The following is a 20924-nucleotide window of genomic DNA, read 5'->3' as shown; positions in this document are numbered from 1 at the left end:
GCCTCACTAAAATTGCCAGGAGATAGGAGACTTTAAAAAGAATAATAGCACCAAGAGGGTGTGAGAATGTACTGGCTGACTTCAAATATACCTGGTACTTCAAAGAGGAAAATGTAGAAATGCCGGTACAAAGTAAGTACATTTCAAGGTTGCATCCTTGATCAACCATCTACAACTGTCTTAAATATATCGACCGTTATGGTCAAACAACATGCAACCATGAAATTCCCTGGGTTATACCTGTTCTGGCCAGTTACGCCTCACCAACGTTACATGTTACCATCTTCTTTCAAGTTACCAAGGCACACTATTTTGTAATAAAATTTCATTGATTATTCCAGGTTGGCCTGCCACTCTTTCAAAACGGCACATTTTGTCTATGACTGTTTTGAAAGATCAGTAAAAAAAAAAAAAATGAAGTCAGTATCACCGTCATAGAGCAAACGTAAATGTGAAAAGCATAAACGGACAGAAACCTGTGGATCAGTTTTGCAGGCGCTGAAAGGGGGTCGGATCAGCGGAAGGTGCGCGCAGCCAGGACTGGAGTTTGACTCTTTCCTATTCGTCAATATATTGCGAAACGAGCGTGTGACGTCATTACCAGGAAGTGAAACAGTAGCAAGCCCAGTGTTTTGTGGCAAGGAATGCAAGGAGGGAATGGCACGGAGTTCGTAGAGTTTAGTGTTCAACACGGGGCGCTTAGTGTGTCCTGTGGATTTAAACTGCTTGTAGAGCAAATTAAAAAAAGAACTACGCAACTAGGACTCTTAGCAGTAAGTGATCAAAATTTGGACTGTTCTCTTATATGGATGTAAGATTTTGTTTGTAGTCGCGGGAGACAGATTCCACCGGACTCTGATTAGTGTCGAAGCGCCTAATACACTCCGTTTGTTTCTCGCTGTTTTGTCTCTCGGTCATATTGCTCGAGTGGCGACTGAAGGCCTCGGTAGGTCTGACAGTCCACGCTGTTTTTTCTACAGCTCACTTCACATTATTCCAGTTATCTAATTTACATTGTTCTATGTATATTTAAAGCGCGCATATACTACATGTATTCCTTTTGGAATCGCTACGCTTTTGTTTGCAGAGACGGTATTTAGGCACAGAAAGCATGGCGTTGAAGTTCAAATTTAACGGCAATCCTAGGGTTGTCCCCTGTCCCGTACTGACCTTTCAGGGACACACAAATGTCCCGTGTTTAGTTCATTTTCAAATTTCGTAATAAAAATTTATTGTTACTACCTTGTAACGGTACTTAGTTGTAACTTTATAAGTAATTATACTTTCTTTTCTCAGATGAAAATAAACCAAATGTAACGAGGAAGCTACTGTTTGGTGCCTGTTTGCAGCTTGTTCAGTTGCTATGGGTTGGCTGAGGACAGCGACACGGTTACCGTTTTGCTCTTCAGCCGCGCTGCTGTGCAGGTCTGTATCAACATCGCAACATAACAGTGTCAATAAAGTGTGTTGTAACAACTTGCCACGGACCACTTTTTTTCTAACTGCCTGTATTAAATAATAATACTATTTCTTTGTTGTCTTTATTGAATAAATATTTTCAAATGATTTCACTTTTTCAGAATTTTTTTAGCTTGTATTAAATAATTTTCAAATGATTTTACTTTTGTTTTCCTCATAACCCATTAAAATCCTTGCTTTATTTTTTTTAACTTATGTCTCCACTTTTATATAATATATTGGTCTGGGTGTGTAGGAGGAGAGAGAGAGAGAGTTTAAGAGTATCCTGTATTTCTAATTTTCTAATCTGGCAATCCCTAAGCAATGCCGTGTTAAAGAAATCCCATACGCAACTGACATGTGGTTTTACTATTTCAGATCCCTTGAAGCTCCATGTGTGTGACGCGTGAATATATCTTAAGCCTCTCACGTTCTTTATATAAAATCAGCAACAGAAACCTAAATTAAAATGAGAGAAAATAATGAGTGTAATATTACTATGTACATTTTATTAAAAATCCCTTTGCTGCAGCCACGCTTTTTCCAACCAGTCCCCCAGTCAATCACATTCCCTTTAATTAATCTTAGTGGTTAATTAGTTAGCATTTTTTTAAAGCACATAGGTGTGACATTTTCATTCTTGAAGATTTTAAAGAAATGTTTATATTTTTACCATAGCTTTAAGTACTCAACTTTAATTTTCCAGTTAATTCACCTTTTTCTGTAGAGTTTAATTAATTGTGTCCGGTGATAGCAGTTAACAATGAGTGGGTTAGATATGGCAGTTGGTGGAATGACATAGAAAAATGAAAGGTGCAAAACCTGAAATGTAAAAACTGGGTTTGTTACTTATATATGGAATATAGCAAGATTTTTTGTGTATTAACATAGAGATAATGTTTTTTTTCTTTTAAATATAGTTTTTTCACTGTCATCTTCATTGTATTTTTCTTTCTACTTTTCCAGGTGTTGTGGTTTTTTGTCATTATTTTGTAATGGTGAGCTTAGTAGGTCTGCCAGTACCTGCAGCCACTCCGTGTGTAATTCAGGCATCGTTTTTTTTTTTTTTTAGGACATGATTAAAGGAGCAAACTACACAGGAACAAAAATGTAAATTAGTGGAAAATTAAAAGAAAATTTTCAAATTTCGTATGAATGTAAACCACTACTCTTTTCATAATAAAAGAAGAAGCAAAAATGCCTATTTAAAAAAGGAGATTAGTTAAAGGGGAAATTATTGACCGGTTATGGTGCTGGTTGGAACAAAATGCTGCGGTTGTTGGTGTACCCGCAGTATTAGGACTGGTAACCACTGGTCTATAATTTTAGTACAAATATAATTTTTTTATAAAGGAGTTTAGATGGAAATGTCACACAATTTCCAGAAAAGTTTGTGAACACTTTATAATTCCCTGGATTTGTGCATTAATTACTCCTAACAAAATGGTATGATCTTCAAAGAAATCGCAATAGTAGACTAAAACTGCACATGCTAAGAACGCTCAAACAATTGTCTTATCAATGTTGAACCTAACTTTCACAGTCCAGACTCGTGAACCTCTAGCGCAACCAAACAGAAATGAGATTGAAACGAGCAAACAGATGACCAGCTAAACTGGGATTTCAAACTCCAACCAATCTCTTAACGAGAAGCTGATTCTTGCTGTTAATTAAACACATTATTTAATTCAATGGATTGTTGCTGCTCTAATTCTGTCACAGCAGACATTTCCGAAACTGTGGATTTTTCTGTTTTTTTCTAAGAACATCATCAAAATGTGTTGGTGATCTGAGAGATTAACATTACTGAGACCTTCACCTTTCTCTATTTTCAGATATTGTGTGATGGGCACAGGTGAGCTGGTCATGTGGTGGCTTGTTTTGTGTCTCATTATTGTTTGGCTGCTAATTAAGGAAGAAGAGACAACAAAGGGGCCTGAGTCAAGTTAATTAAAACTAAGGCAAAAGAAGTTGATTAGCAGCAAAAACTGGTCACTAATGACGAAGATGGTTAGAATGAAAACCTGTAGCCACTGCGGCCCTCCAGGACTGGAGTTTGACACCTGTGCTGTAGCGTGATGAGCTCACTGCAGTTCAGTGTTCAGCCAGTCGGCTTGGAGGTGCCCTGCCCAATAAAAAGGCTGCACAAAGTTTGATGACTGACAGAGCTGACTCTCCTCAAGAAAAATGTGTTCAAGTAAACCATTGAAACATCAGCAGACCTTAGGAAAAAGTTGACTTACTGAAACACGTAAAAATGGAAAAGGCTACACAAGCATTTCTAAAGACCTTAGTATTCATCAAGCCGTAGTAAGAGAAATTGTCTTCAAATTCAAAGAAAATTCAGTACTGCCACTACATTCCGTAGGTGTGGGCATTACATTTCAGACAGCGTGTAGAAGTGGTTAAGAAGGCTAATAGGATGTTGAATTACATAACATGACCAATGTTCCCTCTAAGCTGAGCGCGTGAGCAATCGCTCACACGAATTCAGAACGTCGCTCATACTTCCTGCACGATCGCTCATTCTGACGACGTCGCTCGTACTTATCGCACGATCGCTTACTCCGACCGTCGGAGTTGGTGCTCACAAATTTTTGGCTTAAACAAAATGTCGCTCATAAACAATGTTTTTTGCTCACTATATGCTACTCCTTAGAGGGAACATTGAACATGACGTGTGCAGTTAAAAACAGAAGTTAATTCTGTACAACACACTGGCCTGGAGTACTGTTTATAGTTTTAATCTCCATATTACAAAAATAAAAGAATAACAGCACTACAAAAGTTCAGAGAGAGGCAGCTAGACTAATTCCAGGATTGTAAGGTATGAGCAGTGAAGGAAGGCTGCACTGTATCATTTCAGATTAAGGGATTAGTCTGAAGGAAATGCGTACAGTGGAAGTGTTTCCACATTGGTTACCTTGAAACGGGTTTTTCAGTAAGAACATTTGGGACACAGGTGGTTAAAAGTGAACTTCATTTTAAATTAGAAACACTGTCTTCACACAGAGAGTGGTAGACAGATGTGCTTTGGGGACCTTCAGATCTGGACTTGATGATGTGTTACAGAAGCTAGGTGACAAGCTATGTTGGGCAAAATGGCCTGTTCCTGTAAATTTTTTAGTACAATTCTGGTGAAATTAAATCCTCTTCTTTTCACAGAAACGATTAAAGACCTGCTGCCATTTCCAGAAACATATATGTGACTGATGTGAATAGGCTACTGTGCCCAGGATGGAGAAAAGGACTGCAAATATTAAGGAAGAGGAATGTGAATGGGAGTCTGTCCACCCTAAACAGGAGAGCCTCTGCATAAAGGAGGAGGAGGAGGATTGTGTATGGGAATCAAAGGCCATTAAAGACAAATCTGAGCAGCAGATGGTCGGCATTAGCTTGGGGGAACACGAAAGTGCAGGTAACATCAAAGAAGAAGACAACCTTCATTCAGAATCCATCTTTCTGCATGTGTGCCAAGAAGAAACAAAAACTGGATTGCTCTCCTCTCCGAGTAGACCCTGTGCTTTTCTGGAGTGTTCTGTCATTGTGAAGCCTGAACCCTTTGCATGTAACATAAAGAGAACTGAGGAGCTGTTATCGAGGAAGACAATGGAAAATCAGCCATCATCTGCAGGTTACTCTGAAGAAAGTAAGTATACAATAGAAATGCATGTAATTTTTAAGGGTTAATTGCCATTTATGTGAAATTAGGTCTGATATTCCATCCATCCATCCATTTTCCAACCCACTGAATCCGAACACAGGGTCACGGGGGGTCTGCTGGAGCCAATCCCAGCCAACACAGGGCACAAGGCAGGAAACAATCCTGGGCAGGGTGCCAACCCACCGCAGGGTCTGATATTTGTTGTACTAAAATTGGATGGTGGGAAAGTGAGGAAACTCTTTGCTTTTTTTTTTAATTACTCTGTTAAGAGTGATAATATACAGATAACAACAGAATGTGTCATTTTAGGTATTAAAAGCGTGTATCTACAGTTAGGTCCATAAATATTTGGACAGAGACAACTTTTTTCTAATTTTGGTTCTGTACATTACCACAATAAATTTTAAGTGAAACAACTGGGATGCACTTGAAGTGCAAACTTTCAGCTTTGATTCAGTGGGGTGAACAAAACGATTGCATAAAAATGTGAGGCAACTAAAGCATTTTTTTTAACACAAGCCCTTCATTTCAGGGGCTTAAAAGTAATTGGACAAATTAAATAGTTGGAAATAAATAAAATGTTCATTTCTAATACTTGGTTGAAAACCCTTTGCTGGCAATGACAGCCTGAAGTCTTGAACTCATGGACATCACCAGATGCTGGGTTTCCTCCTTTTTAATGCTCTGCCAGGCCTTTACTGCAGTGGCTTTAAGTTGCTGTTTGTTTGTGGGCCTTTCTGTCTGAAGTTTAGTCTTCAACAAGTGAAATGCATGCTCAATTGGGTTAAGATCAGGTGACTGACTTGGCCATTCAAGAATTTTCCACTTCTTTGCTTTAATAAACTCCTGGGTTGCTTTGGCTGTATGTTTTGGGTCATTGTCCATCTGTATCATGAAACGCCGCCCAATCAATTTGACTGCATTTAGCTGGATTTGAGCAGACAGTATGTCTCTGAACACCTCAGAATTCATTCGGCTGCTTCTGTCCTGTGTCACATCATCAATAAACACTAGTGTCCCAGTGCCACTGGCAGCCATGCATGCCCAAGACATCACACTGCCTCCACTGTGTTTTACAGATGATGTGGTATGCTTTGGATAATGAGCTGTTCCACGCCTTCTCCATACTTTTTTCTTGCCATCATTCTGGTAGAGGTTGATCTTGGTTTCATCTGTCCAAAGAATGTTTTTCCAGAACTGTGCTGGCTTTTTTAGATGTTCTTTAGCAAAGTCCAATTTGGCCTTTCTATTCTTGAGGCTTATGAGTGGCTTTCACCTTGCAGTGCACCCTCTGTATTTACTTTCATGCAGTCTTCTCTTTATGGTAGACTTGGATATCGATACGCCTACCCCTGGAGAGTGTTGTTCACTTGGTTGGCTGTTGTGAAGGGGTTTCTCTTCACCATGGAAATGATTCTGTGATCATCCACCACTGTTGTCTTCCATGGACGTCCAGGTCTTTTTGCATTGCTGAGTTCACCAGTGCTTGCTTTCTTTCTCAGGATGTACCAAACTGTAGATTTTGCCACTCGTAATATTGTAGTAATTTCTCGGATGGGTTTTTTCTGTTTGTGCAGCTTAAGGATGGCTTCTTTCTCCTGCATGGAGAGCTCCTTTGACCGCATGTTGTCTGTTCACAGCAAAATCTTCCACATGCAAGCACCACACCTCAAATCAACTCCAGGCCTTTTATCTACTTAATTGATAATGACATAACAACGGACTTGCCCACACCTGCCCATGAAATAGCCTTTGAGTCAATTGTCCAATTACTTTTGAGCCCCTGAAATGAAGGGATTGTGTTCAAAAAATGCTTTAGTTGCCTCCCATTTCTATGCAATCGTTTTGTTCACCCCACTGAATTAAAGCTGAAAGTCTGCACTTCAATTGCATCTGAGTTGTTTCATTTAAAATTCATTGTGGTAATGTACAGAACCAAAATTAGAAAAAAAGTTGTCTCTGTCCAAATATTTATGGACCTAACTGTATTTAGTCGCTTAGCATCTTGCATGGTGAAAGACAGGTCAAAGAATAATGTTGCAATTGTGAAGGGATGGATGATGATTTTGGAATCCTATCCACATCGGAAAATGATTGTTTAAAATAATTTTACTGATGTGAAAAGTGACATTTTGATCTGACTGATTACATCCATCCATCTATTTTCCAACCCGCTGAATCCGAACACAGGGTAATGGGGGTCTGCTGGAGCCAATTCCAGCCAACACAGGGCACAAGGCAGGAACCAATCCTGGGCAGGGTGCCAACCCACCGCAGCTGACTGATAACATGAACCAGATATTTGACAACACGTCCGTAGTGTTCCAGATGAGCAGGACGTTAAGGCGACGATGGGATACCGTGCAAAAATGTCTGCAGCATGGGAAGTGTTTCACAGTATGTGGGAATGATGCAAAATATGCCATTTGCAACACTTGCTCAACTAATGTCTTGGCTGGAGTTACCAAAGTAAGAAACTTTCAAAACCACAAGCTTGCTTACATACCTGATGACACGCCACTCCAGAAGTCCTTAAGGTAAAAGTGCAGAATCCTACGCCACTGCCCAGAAAAAGAAAAGTTGTAGCTGCTTAGTTTACATGGACTTATTTGGCTCAGGCTTGTGTCCAAAGTAACTTACAACATTTGCAGTACAATTGGTTAAATTTCTCTTGTTTTTTTCCAATTGGAGCACAGGTGGGTGAAGTGACTTGCTCAGGGTCACACAGTGTCAGTGGTGGAATTCGAACCCACAACCTCGGTCCAAATGCCTTAAGCACTGCGCCACACTGCCTGCCACGGTTGGTTGATCACTGAAAAATCAGAGATTTCACATCGACAGACCAACAGCCATAACAGTTGCAGTACAGGTAATTGAACCTCTATGGCTATTTTCTCTAATAAAAAATACAAGGGTCATGACGTCCGGTTGAGCATTTTAAGCCCCATTACATGACACCCAGTCATCATTATTTTTCTGGTACAGCTCTTGTAAATAATATTCATTGTCCGTTTTTCCTTGTCTTCTTAGAGAGTCAAGGCTGGGGGGCTGTCAAAAGGCAGGGCCTGTTAAAGCCCATTGCGGCACTTCTTGTGTGATTTTGGGCTGTATAAAAAATAAACTGTATTGTATTATCAGTGTTTTAGCAACGGGCTTTACCACTTCTCTGTATGTCTGCAAGTTCTGTGAATTTGCTCAGTTTACCCGTTCAGTGGATAGACAGCAATTCTGCATGTCCAAGAATGTTCTAGATTACACATTTAGCACCGCTCTGAGTGTGTCATTCAAAAGTGTTCTCGACACGGAGAAACACTTAAAGAAAGTGTTCATATAACCAACATATGTAAAACTACAAATGCAATGGAAGAATGCGGGATCCCAAGTCTGATGTGTGTTGTCTACACTTTACAGCATGTTGTGAATAACGGCGTATGGTCCCAGGACAGTTTCTTGAATATGAATGCAATCAGCAGAAAAACGATAGGTACGCACTTCATCTTGTTATTTTTGTGAAGACCGCTAACCGGTACCAGCTATAACCTTCACTTATTTCACTTTAAAAAATTGCTTTGTATTTTTATTTAATTGGTACACTCAACAACAACAAAATTTATTTATATAGCACATTTTCATACAAATAACGCAGCTCAAAGTGCTTTACATGATGAAGAAAGAGAAAAAAGACAAGAATTAAAATAAGGGAACACTAATTAACATAGAATTAAAGTAAGGTCCGATGGCCAAGGAGGACAAAAAAACTCCAGACGGCTGGAGAGAAAAATTAAATCTGCAGGAGTTCCAGGCCACGAGACCACCCAGCCCCCTCTAGGCATTCTACCTAACATAAATGTTCAGTCCTCGTTGTATTCAAGGTTCTCATGGAAGAACTTGATGATGACGGTCATGTGGACTTCTTGTGGACTTCTGACCTTCAATCCATCAATGGAGGGACATCACGGTGCTTTGATGAGGTGGTGGTGGTGGTGCAGGTCGCCACCCCAGAAAACCAGAAAAAGAATAGAAGAGAAAGTAAGGGTTAGTACGGATTTTGAATAAGAATACCATGAATAATAATGATAATTAATTGAATATACAGAGCATCAGGATTAAACTAAGATGAAGCTGTGAGAAAGCCATTTTAAAGTAATGTGTTTTCAGCAGTTTTTTTAAAGTGCTCCACCGTATTAGCCTGGCGAATTCCTATTGGCAGGCTATTCCAGATTTTAGGTGAATAACAGCAGAAGGCCGCCTCACCACTTCTTTTAAGTTTAGCTCTTGGAATTCTAAGCAGACACTCATTTGAAGATCTAAGGTTACGATTTGGAGTGTAAGGTGACACAGGTAACCAATGTAGTGACATCAACACTGGATAGATGTGCTCATTAGACAAATTTTTGTAAGATGCTTTCAACAAGGTCATCTCATAAAGTAATACAGTCATCACCAACAGTTTTGAGAATGACACAAGTGTTGGTTTTCACAGAGTTTGCTACTTCAGTGTTTTTAGATCTTTTTGTCAGATGTTTCTATGGTATACTGAAGTATAATTACAAGCACTTCATAAGTTTCAAAGGTTTTTATTGACAATCACATTAAGAGTCCATATTTGCAGTGTTGGCCCGTCTTTCTTTGTCCAGACGTCTGCAATTCTCCCTGGCATGCTGTCTGTCAATCAACTTCTTGGCCCAATCCTGATTTATGGCAGCCCATTCTTGCGTAATCAATGCTTGGTGTTTGTCAGAATTGGTGGGTTTTTGTGTGTCCATCTGCCTCTTCATGTTTGACCATAAGTTCTCAATGGGGAGTTTCCTGGCCATGGACCCCAAATTTCGATGTTTTGTTACCCAAGCCACTTAGTTGTCACTTTTGCCTTATGGCCCGGTGCTCCATCATGCTGGAAAAGGCTTAGTGTGTCACCAAACTGCTCTTGGATGGTTGGGAGAAGTTGCTCTCGGAGGATGTTTTGGTCCCATTCTTTATTCATGACTGTGTTCTTAGGCCAAATTGTGAGTGAGCCCACTGCCTTGGCTGAGAAGCAACCCCCCATATGAATGGTCTCAGGATGCTTTACTATTGGTATGACACAGGACTTATGGGAGTGCTGCTCACCTTTTCTTCTTCTGGATGCCCCAAACAATCAGAAAGGGGATTCATCAGAGAAAATGACTTGACCCCAATCCTCAGCTGTCCAATCCCAGAATATCAGTCTGTCCCTGATGTTTTTCTTGGCTTCTTTGCTGCCCTTCTTGACACCCGGCCATCCTCCAAAAGTCTTGGCCTCCCTTTCTGGGTGTGCAGATGCCCTCACACCTGCCTGCTGCCATTCCTGAACAAGCTGTGCAATGGTGCTTCCCCAATGCTGAATCAACTGTAGGAGATGGCCCTGGCACTTGCTGGACTTTCTTGGGTGCCCTGAAGCCTTCACAACAATTTAACCTCTCTGTTCTAACTCAATCCATGGCTGGAAGTCACTCTGTCTTGTCCTCGTCGACACTCCGTGTTACCAAGAGCACCACTGAAATGATGTCAGCAGGGCCTTTTGTGGCAGGGCTGAAATGCAGTGGAAATGGGTTTTTTGGGGATTAAGTTCATTTTCATGGCAAAGTGGGACTTAATTGCAATTCATCTGATCACTCTTCAGAACATTCTGGAGTCTATGCAAATGGCCATCCTAAAAACTGAGGCAGCAAACTTTGTGGAAATGAATATTTGTGTCATTCTCAAAACTTTTGGCCACGACTGTATATGTAAATGAGGGGGAAATATTTAAAGACCATTACAATACCTTTAATACATTGTTGTTTAATTTTCAAAATACACACGATATGCTGTAAAAGAAAGTTCTGTGGAGACATCAATGGAGCAGTACTCAGTAGCATTTGAGACCACAGCCTTCAAACCTACTAACACCTAAAAACACCTAAATGTGGCTCAGTAGATGCCATTGACGTTACTGATCGCATGCAGCCTCCATAGTGACATTACACAATAAATGCTAAAGTGCCACCCAGACATGTCTTGTCCCATTTTTCTCTGTATTTTGTAAATATATGTAACAGCATATGAGACAGTATTTACCCCCTTTCTAATATCCAGTGTTTTTGCATATTTTACTCCATTATTGACTAATATTGTCGAACAGGAAACCGGTGTGAATGCATACACAATACAATTTTTAACCTCATTAGCGATATGTTTACTCCCAGAAAAATGAGTCAAAATGTTGAATTTCTTTCAACAATAAAAAGTGTTATTGTGTGAAACAGAGGCGTGTAAATACCAAAGCTTCAACATAATACAGGAAAGGCATGTCAAGTGTGTCCATTGTTGGACTGATGGCGATGAAGTACGTATCTTACAGTAAGTGCGACATGTTTTAAGACAGTTGCCAACGCACAGCCAGATCTTGAAACCAGGACAGTAGAAGCACTTTTCTTATCATTTTCTGTGTTGCTTGAGCATGAGAGGGTAGAATGTCAGTACCTGAACTGCCTGATAGACGCATCATTTGTGTTATTGAAGGTTACCAAAGCACAGCTCCTGAACACAAATGATATTAGCTGCATTCTGAACAGTGTTTACAGGAGCTGATATCTTTCTTGTCCTTCTTTTTGATCACAATCATTTTGCCTTTTTGCCACACACCTGCTTGCCCCATGGTGAACCTTCAGCCAACTGAATTCACAGGTACATCACGGTAGTTTGGTCCTAACAGCGTTTCACTATTCATGCCAACGTCTGATGACCAATTCACATCATTATCAACATGGCTCGATTCAACTAATGGTTCCGTTTCAGTTTGTTCTAAAACTGGCTTTACAGCTGTTCATTTACACGCCAATGTGTTTTGCTTGAAGGCTCCATCCCATTAATGAACCACCTTCAACGGTTGTGCCACTGAAATGTTGTGTCTCTTATTATCTTTTCTTTTCCATGTGGAAATAACTTTTTTTTTTCCTTGACAGAAAGTAAACATCATCGTGTAATACAATATTGTTTTTCACAAGTAACAATCCCATTAATGAAAATATGCTACCAAATGCATCGTTGTATTTAATAGTTTAATGTTTTAATGTTTTCATTTAAAATGAAAGGATTACTTATCAGCTATGTCGTTCAGTGTATAAGCGCAAACAACAGCCAGAGTCCTTCCCCCAACTCGAAGGCGCAGGGAAGCAACCCTCTCATCCAACGGGGAGAACCCCAACGTACAGGCCTCGAGCCGGAGGGCTGTAAGCAATCCCACCCCTGCCTGCCTCCTTTCAACCACAGCAACTCCAGAGTGGAACAAAGTCCAGCCTCTCAAGAGGAATGGTTCCAGAGCCCAGACCATGCGTAGAGGTGAGCCAGACTATATCTAGCTGGTACCTCTCAACCTCACGCACCAGTTTGGGCTCCTTCCCCGCCAGAGATGTAACATTCCATGTCCCAAGAGCCAGATTCGGCAACTGAGGGTCGGAATGCCAGAGTTCCCGCCTTCAGCCACCACCCATATTGCATTGCACCCTACCCCTATGGCCTCTCTTGCAGGTGGTGGGCCCACAAGAGAGCAGAACCACGTTGCTTCTTTGGGCTGAACCCGGCTTGGCCCCGTGGTCGAAGGTCCAGGCGCTTGGAAGCGAGCCCCTGCCCCAGGCCTGGCTCTAGGGTAGGGCCCCGGGTACCCTTTCCCTGGCAAGGGAAACACCGATCATTGGTTTAAAGCCAAATGGTGTATGGAGTCCCTGGAAAAAGCACTACGAGGTGCAGCTCCTGGGGACTCTATCGTCCTGCTGGGAGACTTAAACGCTCACGTCCGCAATGACAGTGAAACCTGGAGAGGTGTGATTGGGAGGAACGGCCTCCCTGATCTAAACTCGAGTGGTGTTCAGTTGTTTGACTTCTGTGCTGGCCATGTATTGTCCATAATGAACACCATGTTCGAGCATAAGGGTGTCCATAAGTGCTCTTGGCGCCAGGATGCCCAAGATCACAGCTCGATGATCGACTTTGTAATCGTGTCATTGGATCTGCGGCCTTATGTCTTGGACACTCGGGTGAAGAGAGGGGCTGAACTGTCAACTGATCACCACCTGGTGGTAAGTTGGATCAGATGGCGGGAGAGGCTGCCGGACAGACCAGGCAGACCCAAATGTATAATGAGGGTCTGCTGGGAATGTCTGGCAGAGGAACCGGTCAGAAAGATCTTTAATTGCCATCTCCGGCAGAACTTCAGTCTCATTCCGAGGGAGGTGAAGGACATTGAGTCTGAATTGGTCATGTTCCGAGCCTCCATGGTAGAAGCAGCAGAACGGAGCTGTGGCCGCAAGGTTGTTGGTGCCTCTCGTGGCAGCAATCTACGAACCCGGTGGTGGACACCTAAGGTTTGAGAGGCTGTCAAGTTGAAGAAAGAGTCCTACCGGGTTTGGTTGACCAGTGGGACTCCAGAAGCAGCTGAGGGGTATCAGCGGGCCAAGCGTGTGGTGGCATCGGCTGTTGCTGAGGCAAAAACACAGGCATGGGAGGAGTTTGGGGAAGCCCTGGAAAATGACTTTTGGTCAGCACCAAGAAGGTTCTGGCAAACCGTCAAGCACCTCAGGAGGGGAAAGCGGTGCTCCACCAACACTGTGTACAGTGGAGATGGGGCACTGCTGACTTCAACTGCAGACGTTATTGACCGGTGGAAAGAATACTTCAAGGATCTTCTCAATCCCACCATCATGTCTTCCTTAGATGAGGCAGAGCTGGAGGACTCCGGGGGTTTGGGGGGGGCCCGTCCATATCAGTGGCCGAGGTAGTTAAAATGCTCCGAGGTGGCGGTGCCCCTGAGGTGGACGAGGGTCACACTGGGCTCCTCAAGGCTATGGATGTTGTGGGGCTGTCCTGGTTGACACGTCTCTGCAGCATCACATGGATATCGGGGGCCGTGCCTCTGGATTGGCAGACCGGGGTGGTGGTCCCCCCTTTTTAAGAAGGGTGACTGGAGGATGTGCTCCAACTATAGGGGGATCACACTCCTCAGCCTCCCTGGTAAGGTCTATTCAGGGGTGCTGGAGAAGAGAGCTCGGTAGATGGTCAAATCTCGAATTCAAAAGGAACAATGCGGATTCTGTCCCGGTCGTGGAACACTGGACCAGCTCTACACCCTGGCCAGGATCCTGGAGGGGGCATGGGAGTTTGCCCAACCAGTCCACATGTGTTTTGTGGATTTGGAGAAGGCATTCGACCATGTCCCTCGAAGCATCCTGTGGGGTGTGCTCCAAGTGTACCGGGTACAAGGCTCATTGTTTAGAGCCATTCAGTCCCTGTACAGGAGGAGCAGGAGCTTGGTCCTCATTGCCGGTAATAAGTCAGACTCATTTCCTGTTGAGGTTGGTTTCTGCCAGGGCTGCCCTTTGTCACCGATTCTTTTCATAAGTTACGTGGACAGAATTTTTGGTGCAGCCAAGGAGCGGAGGGGGTCTTGTTCGGTGACCTCTGCTATTTGCAGATGACGTGGTTCTGTTGGCTTCAATGGACAGTGACCTCCAGCTCTAACTGGAGCGGTTTGCAGCCGAGTGTGAAGCGGTGGAGATGAGAGTCATCACCTTTAAATCTGAGGCCATGGTTCTCAGTCGGAAAAGGGTGGAATGCTCTCTGCCTCAAGTGGAGGAGTTCAAGTATCTAGGGGTCTTGTTCACGAGTGAGGAGAGAATGGAGCGGGAGATCGACAGACGGATCGATGCAGCATCCGCAGTAATGGGGGCTCTGCAATGGTCCGTCATGGTGAAAAGAGAGCTGAGCGAAAGGGCGAGGCTGTCGATTTACCCATCGATCTACGTTCCTACCCTCACATATTGCCACGAGCTTTGGGTATTGATTGAAAGCACAAGATCGTGGATGCAAGTGGCCGAAATGAGTTTTCTCCACAGGGTGGCTGGACTTTCCCTTAGAGATAGGGTGAGGAGTTCAGTTGTCCGGGAGAGACTCGGAGTAGAATTGCTGCTCCTCCGTATTGAGAGGAGTCAGTTGAGGTGGTTCGGGCATCTGGTCAGGATGCCCCCTGGACGCCTCCCTAGGGGGGTGTTCTGGGCATGTCCCACTGGGAGAAGGCCACGGGGCATACCCAGGACATGCTGGAGGGATTATATTTCCTGGCTGGCCTGGGAATGCCTCGGAGTCCTCCCAGAGGAGCTGGAGGAGGTGGCCGGGGAGAGGGAGGTCTGGTCTTCCCTGCTTAGGCTGCTGCCCCTGTGACCTGACCTCAGATAAGCGGTGGATAATGGATGGATGGACTTATCTGCTATGCTATAGGCTTTAACCTTCATGTTCTCTCGAGAATCAGAAGCGATCAATTGTTTTTCAGTCACTCTCTCTCTCTCTCTATTTTTCTCACATATTTACAAAATGTGCTCCAACAGTAGAGTTATTGTGGAAATACCTGCTGCACTTGAGTTGTCCCAACTTTGCAATTAATATTTTGGACCCCTATCTGTTCTTTTCTTTCTTTTTTTTTTTGGACAGCTTTATCAACTATAAATGGATGATACCTACTTCTATGCTCAGTTTTATTAATAGCGGGGCAGAAGTAGCTGTAAATGCAATTTCATTGGTGAATGAACTGTAACTATCTGTGAAATTGACAGGTTCTAAACCTGAAATGTAGGGGGTTATGTGACATTTCACTGGAAGGGAAACAAGCCAGTTTCTTAGGCTAAAGAGGCTTGGAAATGCAAATAGACATTTTTGTCTTTACAAAACTGCACACAATTTGAAGAAAAATAGCCTGAAATGAAGAGTTATGCGTAAGTCAGGTTTTCCCATGCACAATAGCATTAAAAATAGTCCAACTGAGTGTGAAAATGAGATCCATTCAAAATCTTACATAAACTTCATCAGAAATATAAAAATGTCTGCCAGCTATACACATCATGTATACAAATTTCATTGAACCGGTATCCTTTGAGTTTAACGTCCTGTGATTTGCACCATTGATTTGCATGCAATTAAGAAGAGTCTGTAGACAAAATAGGTATTTGCATGTCCTTGTACTGAGATACCGAAAATCCAGAAAGGGTCTAGTAGGTTCATTTTAAAGACTAAGAATAATGAGCTATGAGAAGAGATTGAAGGGGCCGCACCTTTCCAGATAAAGCAAATCAGAAGGAACCTGGGATGTGATTGAAGTGTTTAAAATTACAAAGGAAGTTAATACAGTGGATCGAGACTGTTATTTCAAAATGACTCCAGTAAGAACACGGGGACACAGCTGGATACTTGTTAAGGGTAAATTTCACTCAAACATTCTCTTCACACAGAGAACCACAGACACATGGAATAAGCTACCACATAGTGTGGCAGAGAGCAGTACTTCAGGGATCTTCAAAACATGAATGGAATTTTTGAAGAAATTGGATGAATAGGACTAGCAAGCTTGTAGGGCATGAATGGCCTGTTCTCATCAAATGTTTTCATAATGTAATATTCAGTGGCAAATAAGTGAAAGAGAAAGGTGGCAGAGGCCATCACAACTCCTCCAGGCTTCTAGGAGACAACTTGTAATTCTGGAGTGAGATTCTGGGAGATTGGTTGTTCTTTTGAGAGAATAAAAATCCTAAGAACTATGTTATGTCTGGGGCCTTGAACAGGCCCTGCGATTTGGGGGCCATGGGACTTCATGAATCCACTCCAACCCCCGAAAGGAATACCAGCACAGGGCCCAGAAGTGGATCCTGTGTGGAGTTTATAGCTTTTTCAGCAAGTCTAGAGTTGGGGTTTACGCAATGAAGACAAAGAGACCAGATGTTTAATGTGATGGATGTTAACTAGTTACTAGTTTGTGCAGTTGAAATTGTAAAGCTAATTATGTGATTGGTAGAGCAGGGATACGAGTATTGTTATAACTTATTTATGCTTATGGAAATAAAGTATTTTATATGTTTCTTGACAAGTCAATATGTGCTTTTTTATATTTACATAAAATTGTGCATTTTCATTTCTCTAGATTTACAAGATAGTGGCAGCTTCTCCCCATGTTCATCTGATCTGTCATCTCTTCAGTGCAGGCTAACACACATCCAGCAAAATGAAAACTCAAATAAATTGACATCTGAATTGGAGATGTGTATCCCTACCTCTTTTCAGCCTGTTGTGGAACTCCCAAGGGCAGACACTGTCAACACTCATCACTTGATGCAAAATACAAATTCAGCAGCTTTGAATATCTCCAAGGAGCAAGACAAGAGTGTTAAATGTAAACCTAAATGTAAAGATAACCAGTTGAGTCAAACAACAGAGAAGCCGTACTGCTGTTCTCAGTGTGGACAACAATTTTCTCAAATGAGATATCTTCAGAAACATAAAATAATACACACAGGAGAGAAGCCATATTGCTGTTCTGCATGTGGGAAACGATTTTCACAAATGGATTGCCTTCAAATACACACACGAATTCACACTGGGGAGAAGCCATATACCTGTTCTGAATGCAGTAAGCGATTCTCTCATATCAGTAATCTTAGGAAACATGAAAAAGTTCACACAGGAGAGAAGCCATACTGTTGTTCTGAATGTGGTAAACGATTCTCCCAAATGAGTTGTCTTCAAAAACACAAAAGAATTCACACTGGAGAAAAGCCTTATTGCTGTTCTGAATGTGGAAAACGATTCTCACAAATGGGTTGTCTTCAAAAACACACAAGAATTCACACTGGAGAGAAGCCGTACTCCTGTTCTGAATGTGACAAAAAGTTCTCACAAATTGGGGGTCTTCACGCACATTCAAGGATTCACACTGGAGAGAAGCCATACACTTGTTCTGAGTGTAACAAACAATTCTCCCAAAGCAGTTGCTTACAAAAACACATAAGAACTCACACTGGAGAGAAGCCGTACTGCTGTTCTGAGTGTGGCAAACGATTCTCACAAATGGGTAGTCTCCGGAACCACTTAAGAATTCACACCGGAGAGAAGCCGTACTACTGTTCTGAATGTGGCAAACAGTTCTCAAAAAGGAATGGTCTTCAGATACACACAAGAATTCACACTGGGGAGAAGCCATATTGCTGTTCAGAATGTGGTAAACGATTCTATGACAGGAGCCATCTTCGTATTCATACAAGAATCCACACTGGAGAGAAACCGTACTCTTGTCCTCAGTGTGGTAAACTATTCTGTACCAGTAGGAATCTGCAGAGGCACAGAAGGATTCACACAGGGGAGAAGCCATACTCCTGCTCTGAATGTGGCAAACAGTTCTCAAAAAGGAATAGCCTTCAGATACACTTGAGAACTCACAGTGGAGAAAAGCCATACTGCTGTACTGAATGTGGACAACTATTTTACACCAGTAGACATCTTCAGAGGCACACAAGAATTCACACAAGAGAGAGGACTCTAAAGGATGAAGTTGAGAAGAAGTGAAAACTTGTTTGCTAGCTACTTTGTATTTCCCAAATACTTAGTTTTATAGAATAGCTGCACCTAGTGGGCTTTGTTGTATTACAGTTGTTTAGCATGTACTTAAAAAAAAAAATACTGTGTTTTTACATCAGGAGAAAGGAAACAAATTAAACTTGTCAATAAGCAGCACAAAGTCAAAAAATAAGCTGAAAGGAATGTCATACTGAGTAAAAGAATTAAATCATGAAACTGAAAATTAGTCGAAGAAACATGGCAAAGAATTGCAGACATGGACTAAGTGATTTTTTTTTCCCTAACTGAAACAGGTTTGAGCAGACTCAAAGTGTTTTTGAATGTATCCCAAAGTTTTGATGAATTTCAAGCCATACCACCATCTTAAATAGTCAATGCTAGATTGACATCCAGGTGGCAGCCACCAGATTATAACTAGCCTGGAAACAAATACACACTCTGGCTGAGGCAGAATACTGAGAGATGGTCGTACGAACTGAAAAAGAACTCCAAAAATGGTGGCCAAGTTATGTTATTGAAGAAAAAAACCAAAAAAATGAATGAAAAATGAGTGGATATTGTAAAAGATGGGGGAAACAATAAGATTCACAACAACAATGGTTTAATCATGCACATTTGGTTTCCAGGATAAATAGTTGACCATTTTGCAATATTGCAAGCTAAGGTGCTAGCGACAGTGCAACATCTTCAAACGAAGAGAACACCTCTAATGTGGGGTCACTGAGGCTGAGACCACTAAAGGCATCAACAAAAAGGGAAGTAACATGACCATACGAATATACACTCGGGAAGAACTGAAGGTCAGCCAAGGAAAGTCCACAAAATGTGTGCTTTTTGTGAAGTAGAAGATTCGTTTTGCTTTTCAAGAAGCTGGGTCTGGTCTTAAGTGTGATCCATCACTGGTCCAAAGTATGATTTTTACATGTTCTTACTGGTTTTATCATTAGCCTTATCTTTTAGAAGTCCTCCTTGATAAATTCGATATAGCATATGTACTTGAGGAAGCAGACAAAAATAAATGAAAAATGGCTGTGTCTGATTGTAGAGTCCCAGTTAACTCTGTGCAGGTAGATGAATGTTAGCACCTAATTTAACAGGCCAAACAAGTGGTCATAAATGGAAAGATAATCAGGGGGATGAAATTGCTCAAAGACGCCATGCAACAGTCTCGGCACTATTTTAAACTGTCTGTTTGGTGTTATCATTAGAACATTGGAGGGCTACAGTTTTTGGAACAGATAGCATCCCAGGCCAAGCTCTTTGGGAGATGGTTGCCAGGGCAGGGCAGGGCATGGCTCAGGCTGGGCTCTCCAAAGGGTGGCTACAGAGACTCTTTGGTCAGCGTATGTAGAGACCTGTTCCATGTACAGTTTCTATTTCTTTCTTTTTTGTGACCTTCCTCCGAGTTCCAGGTTTCTTGGATCCATTAAAGTATCTTTTTCCTTAGATTCCTGGTAATAACTGAAATGTTGTGTTTTGTTTGATTTGTACATGGATTTCCAAACTTGCATACGTGGCTGACACAATCGAGCACCTGAATGAACTCAATAAAAAATAAATTTTCATTCCGACCTTGGGATTTATCAATGTGCTCTGACAAATTAAACCATTTCAAACAGAAACTTGAACTTTGGCAAACGGAGTTACAACGTGGATCCGTAGAAATGTACTCCGGGACCCACTCGACTACGACTAGATCCCATTGGATTTGGCTCAACAATATTTAACGTTGCTACAACAGAAATTTGAGCAATACAGTTACACAATTAACATGGAGCGGTGCGATTGGAATTAATTTTGCAACTAATGCGAAACTTCTACAGAAGCACTTTCCCTTCGGATTCGACAGGAATTTCTTGCATTGAGGAACGACGGGAGGCTCAAATTGAAATTTGGATATTTTCTGGATTGCTGTTGCAGTTCGTCTCACATTTTCTACAACAAGCAAAATTTTATAACCCTATTTTTAATAAAAAATTACAAGCAGTCAGGCTTGAAGACCCTTGACCAAGAACTTCAGGTTGCTCTGTCAAATGTCAGGCCGAATATAAAACTATTGTCTTAATTATACAAGCACAGATACCGCATTCATTATAGTTAAAAGGTAATATGATTTTAAAAAATGTTGTTAGCTGTGATGTTAAATTTATCAAATAAAAAACAATAAATAAATGTAATTTCTTTGTATGCACTTTGTAAGTCCTGTATTTGTTTGTATATTTTGGCTTGTGGTGTGTATGGAATTCTGGGAAGGGCTTAGATGTGCCAAGGGTGAGAAAAGGTTGTGGTGCACTGCTTTAGACAGCTTATTTGTTAATGAATTGCAAAGGGCTGGGTTTACATCTAAATGCCATTAGAGTATAATAGAATTTGTCAGAAGATGTCAGGATAACATCTAATTAAGAGGGAG

At 41.8% G+C, this 20924-nt stretch overlaps 1 protein-coding gene across 2 annotated transcripts; it reads left to right on the top strand.

Moving 5' to 3' along the window:
- The first annotated feature begins 613 nt into the window (after positions 1 to 613).
- LOC127525825 (gastrula zinc finger protein XlCGF52.1-like) lies at positions 614 to 20480 on the top strand. Of its 2 annotated transcripts, XM_051925636.1 has the most exons (4): positions 614 to 773; positions 1297 to 1425; positions 4624 to 5107; positions 17085 to 20480. In XM_051925636.1, exons 3-4 carry the CDS (start codon positions 4696 to 4698, stop codon positions 18500 to 18502), a joined length of 1830 nt encoding a protein of 609 aa, XP_051781596.1. In that variant the 5' UTR covers positions 614 to 773; positions 1297 to 1425; positions 4624 to 4695; the 3' UTR covers positions 18503 to 20480. The 2 variants fall into 2 exon arrangements, with proteins under 2 accessions (XP_051781596.1, XP_051781602.1); XM_051925642.1 differs by lacking the exons at positions 614 to 773; positions 1297 to 1425; positions 4624 to 5107 and adding an exon at positions 7863 to 7991.
- Positions 20481 to 20924: the final 444 nt, after the last annotated feature.

This window comes from Erpetoichthys calabaricus, chromosome 1 (genome assembly GCF_900747795.2).
Source record: "Erpetoichthys calabaricus chromosome 1, fErpCal1.3, whole genome shotgun sequence".
NCBI lineage: Eukaryota > Metazoa > Chordata > Cladistia > Polypteriformes > Polypteridae > Erpetoichthys > Erpetoichthys calabaricus.
Note: the sequence above shows the minus strand (reverse complement) of the source record. Positions and strands in the feature narration are given on the sequence as shown.

Coding starts and splice junctions, on each gene's coding strand:
- LOC127525825 (XM_051925636.1), top strand. CDS start 4,696: ATGGAGAAAAGGACTGCAAATATTAAGGAAGAGGAATGTGAATGGGAG. Junction 5,108..17,084: donor TGCAGGTTACTCTGAAGAAA/GTAAGTATACAA, acceptor TCATTTCTCTAG/ATTTACAAGATAGTGGCAGC.